Source organism: Gekko japonicus, unplaced genomic scaffold (assembly GCF_001447785.1).
Source record: "Gekko japonicus isolate JY-2015 unplaced genomic scaffold, Gekko_japonicus_V1.1 scaffold8951, whole genome shotgun sequence".
Classification (NCBI taxonomy): Eukaryota; Metazoa; Chordata; class Lepidosauria; order Squamata; family Gekkonidae; genus Gekko; species Gekko japonicus.
In genome coordinates, this window is record NW_015161696.1 from 359 (window position 1) to 4,722 (window position 4,364).

General features: G+C 50.7%; 1 protein-coding gene across 1 annotated transcript; it reads left to right on the forward strand.

Moving 5' to 3' along the window:
* Nucleotides 1-267: 267 nt before the first annotated feature.
* Nucleotides 268-3,825, forward strand: PPDPF (pancreatic progenitor cell differentiation and proliferation factor; the record flags this gene model as incomplete). Its single annotated transcript, XM_015429353.1, has 3 exons — nt 268-345; nt 1,707-1,803; nt 3,407-3,825. Coding segments are annotated over 3 exons (290 nt in total), but the record flags the coding sequence as incomplete, so codon positions are not given.
* Between the last annotated feature and the right edge of the window lie 539 nt (nt 3,826-4,364).

Below are 4,364 nucleotides of genomic sequence, written 5' to 3' on the forward strand. Positions count from 1 at the left end.
ATCTAGTTGCGGGTGGAGAGAGCCTTTCCCTCCCTTCAAAGTCTGACCACAGCTTCTTTGGCTGGAGAACATCAGTCGGTTCTTCCAGTGGAATCTTTTTCCTTTGTCCCCTTGAAGCTGTCCAGTAAGACGAATGCTCTTGGGCCAGGAGCAAGCATTGCTGGCTCTGTCCCATGCTAATCCCGCCTGCCCGTAATCGGAGCCGGAGGGTCAAGTAAAGGGCAACACTTGGTCGGTCTAACCCGGGGTAACTGATCTGTCTTGCAGGGCGTCTGGGTTCCACTTCCAGCAACAGCTCCTGCGGAAGTTCCGAGTACTCCGGGGAAGTGATCCCTCACCATCCGGGTAAGTATCCGGGCTGCCGTGGAAGGAAATGGGAGCTGAGGGGGCCCTTGCCTGCCCCCATCCAGTTGGGCCGCCTCTCGGAAGGTTCTCGGGGTCGGCAAAGGGCTTTGGGGTGTGACACGGACCGTGGATCACTGTTGGTCTGTCAGAACCGATGGTCCACGTGTGTAGCCCGGACTTATTATTATTATTTATTAAACCTATAAATCGCCTATCCTGCGAGCAGGCTCTGGCCGATTTACAGCATTATAGAAATTTAAAATGCAGTTCGTCTATAGTTGGTAACTAAAAATAAAATAAATTGAAACCCGTCATCACATACCTGTCCGTGTCCTCAAATTACGACAGGGTGGTGGATCAGTGACTAGGTCTTTGCCTTTATTTTAAGCGTGAAGAAGACTGTACTTGGGCTTGGTGTGTAACCACTATAAGCCTGTATTTGATTTATCTTTCCTTTTCACATTCATACCTCACCTGCCCCCACAACTTGAGGCCGTCCCTGTCTTGTAAAAACGAGCCTTACAACCGTGTTTGATGAATAGTGGGCCACAATCCTAAATTCTCTCGCCATTGTAAGCTTCCAGTGGGGAGGGGTTCTTTTTGAAGAGAAAGCTTCCGCATTATCTGGGACGCAGTTAGAACCATAGAATGTTCGAGTTGGAAGGGACCTTGCAGGTCATCTAGTCCAACCCCCTGCACTCTGCAGGAGCATAGCCGAAAGATAGTCCTACAACATACCCGAAAGATGGTCGTCCAGCCTCCGCTCGAAAACGTCCAGCGAAGGCGCATCCACCACCTCCCGAGGCAGTCTGTTCCACTGCTCAACCAGTGTCTACCTGAGGGACCGCCTTTCCCCGTACGTTCCCCCGAGAGCACTGAGATCGGAGTCGCAGGACCGCTTAGTCCCCCCTGACCCTAGGGACGCCAAGCTAACAACTACTAGAACTAGGGCGTTCTCTTTAGCCGCATCAACACTGTGGAACCAGCTCCCACATGAGATCCGCGCTCTCCGGGATCTCCGCCAGTTCCGGAGAGCGGTGAAGACGGAGTTATTCCGCCAAGCATTTAACAACCTAGACCAAGCATGACAGCACTTGATGGTTGCCGCCACGTGTATGTTGTGCTGTGCGTAATTTGCGATTTTATTGTATTGTTACAGATTGTTTTAGATGTGTTTTATTGGTTTTACTGTTGTAAGCCGCCCTGAGCCGCTTCGGCGGGAGGGTGGGGGAAAAAATCAAATAAATAAATAAATAAACCGTCCAGCGAAGGCGCATCCACCACCTCCCGAGGCAGACTGTTCCACTGCTCAGCCATTGTCTTCCCGTTGTGGCTTCTGACAAGAGTCTGTCTCTTTTTAGGTCTCCCCAAATCTGACCCAGGGCACTGGTGGGCCAGCTTCTTCTTTGGAAAGGCGACTCATCCGGTCATGACAACCGTGTCGGAATCCCCAGAGAAGTAAGTAGATTTCTGCAGCCCCCAAACTCTGGAACACTCTCCCTGGAGAGGCTGGTCTGTCCCCTTGAGTTGCCGTCTTTCACCAGGGGTTGAAGACTATTTTGTTTCTTTGGGGTTCCCTCAGTGATTTCCCCTTCCTGTGTGTGTGAAGTGCCACCAAGACTCTTCTGAATTATGGTGACGCTATGAATTAACGTTCTCCAAAATGTCCTGTCGTTAGTAGCCATTCTCAGGTCTTGTGAACGGAGGGTCCTGGCTTCTTTCACTGAGTCCACCCTTTCTTCCTTAAGAGAGCCAGTTTGGTGTACTGGTTAGGACCTCTGACTCTAATCTGGGAGAACCGGGTTTGATTCCCCACTCCTCCACTTGCACCTGCTGATGTGACCTTGGGTCAGTCACAAGCTCTGGCACAGCTGTCCTTGAAAAAGAGCAGTTTGTGTCAGAGCTCTCTCAGCCCCACCCACCTCACAGGGTGTCTGTTGTGGGGAGGGGGAGGGAAAGGAGTTTGTAAGCCGCTCTGAGACTCCAAGTGAAGGGCGGGGTATAAATTCAATCTCTTCTCTTCTTCTTCTCTAATCTGGGAGAACCAGGTTTGATTCCCCACTCCTCCACGTGCAGCTGCTGGTATGACCCTCAGTAAGCACAAGTTCTTTCAGAGCTGTTCTCTCTAGGACAGTCCTTGAAAGAGCTCTCTCAGCCCCGCCTACCTCACAGGGTGTCTGTGGTGGGGAGGGGGAGGGAACGGAGGTTGCAAGCTGCTCTGAGACTCCTTTGGGTAGTGAAGGACGGAGTATAAATCCAATCCTCCTCCTTCCTGCCCAGTATATTGTATATTTTAGCCCTGGTCTTATTCGTTTTAAAGATGCCTTGTGGGTTTTCCCCCCGTTGGTTTTAATGGTTTTAAAGTGTGATCTTAGGTTTTAAATTGTTAGCTGCCTTGGTGGCTCTTATGAGGGCAGGAAGGTGGGATGTAAATATGTAAAGAAAACAATAATAATTTTGTAAGGTTAATAAATGAAAAAAGAGAATCTGTACTGTGGGTGCAAGTCTGGATTCACTTAGTCAAGACACCCATTGAGTTGAAAGGGATTTTTTTCAGAGTAAGTGGGAAATTCACCAGCTGTCGCCATGGCGTGAGTTGTGGTGGGTAACTGGACACTGAATGGAATTCCACGTTCAGAATCTCAGTGCCAGGAGGAAATATCAGGGAAAGGCCTCGGCCTTTGTGCCCTGTTATTGGCCCTAGATGGACCACTGGTCTGATCCAGCAGGGTTCTTCTGGTGTTCTTATGAAGGCTTCGGCCTCTATGCCCTGTTGTTGGCCCTCCAGAGGAACTGGTTGGCCACTGTGTGGGACAGGATGCTGGACTAGATGGACCACTGGTCTGATCCAGGAGGGCTCTTCTGTAGTTATAGTGAAGAACTCAGACTCTCTGCCCTGTTGCTGGCCTCCCCAGGGGAACTGGTTGGCCACTGTTTGAGACAGGATGCTGGGCTAGATGGACCACTGGCCTGATCCAGCAGGGCTCTTCTGATGTTCTAAGTGTTCCCAAGTAACCCTACTTCTTTTCCTAACCATCTCTCTCTTCTTTTGCCTCCCCAGCTCAGGAACTTTTCGGGTGGCAAACGGCGTGATCACATGTGGCCTGGCTGAGGAAGTCATGAGGAAGCGCCATGCCAGTGAGCCCAGCAAGCCGAACTCCGGACCCTCGGCGTGAGGCGGCTGCGGCCCCCCTCTGGCAGATGCTTCTGACTTGACGCTAGGAGACAGAGCCCATTTTCCACTCCCCCCTCCCCGTAGAGTAGGCAGGCTGCTTCGGCTGACTAGATGTAGGTTTTTATACAAACGAAAATGGCAACTTGGGTGGGGCGGGGAAGCACCTTCTACATCATCCTTTTCTACTCTTTTTTGGGTCAACGCAGCTACGTCTTTCTTTTCTTCCCACGCAGCCTTTAATAACTGTTTTGTTTACTTTTTATTTGCCTAATGGAAACTTAATAAAGCCTGAGCAGCCTTTTAAATGGCTTGTGTCTGGTTTGGATTCTTCTGAGATCCCACACGTCTCTTAGAACAGGGGTCCCCAACAAGGTGCCCGTGGGCGTCATGGCAACCAATACCTTCCTCTCCCCCCCCCAAAAAGCTGAGTGTTTTTTAGAAAGTAGGCAGGGCCAGTGGGGCTTTTTTCTCCAGCAAGACTTCTGATTGGCCGTGCAGGTTCTGTTTTAAATGTTGCTCTGGCAATAGCTGCCACGACGACACAAGAATCATCACTGTGTGACTGAAGGTGAGTGGCGGCGGCCATTTTGTGGCCAGTTCCATCTTCTGCAGCGGCCATTTTGTTGCAGCTCTTTTGTGACTGTGCCCACCACACTGTGTCACAATTCCAGAGGTGCTCACAGGCTCAAAAAGGTTGGGGACTCTTCTAGAAAGTGCCCAAAGCAGTTTTCCCTCTAAGCTGAGTTAGTGTGAGCTAGCTCACAGTTTTTTAGCCTCTGGCTCACACATTTTCGTCTTCGCTCAGGAAGGAGGGCTCCAGAGCAAACTAATTTGCGCAGCAGCC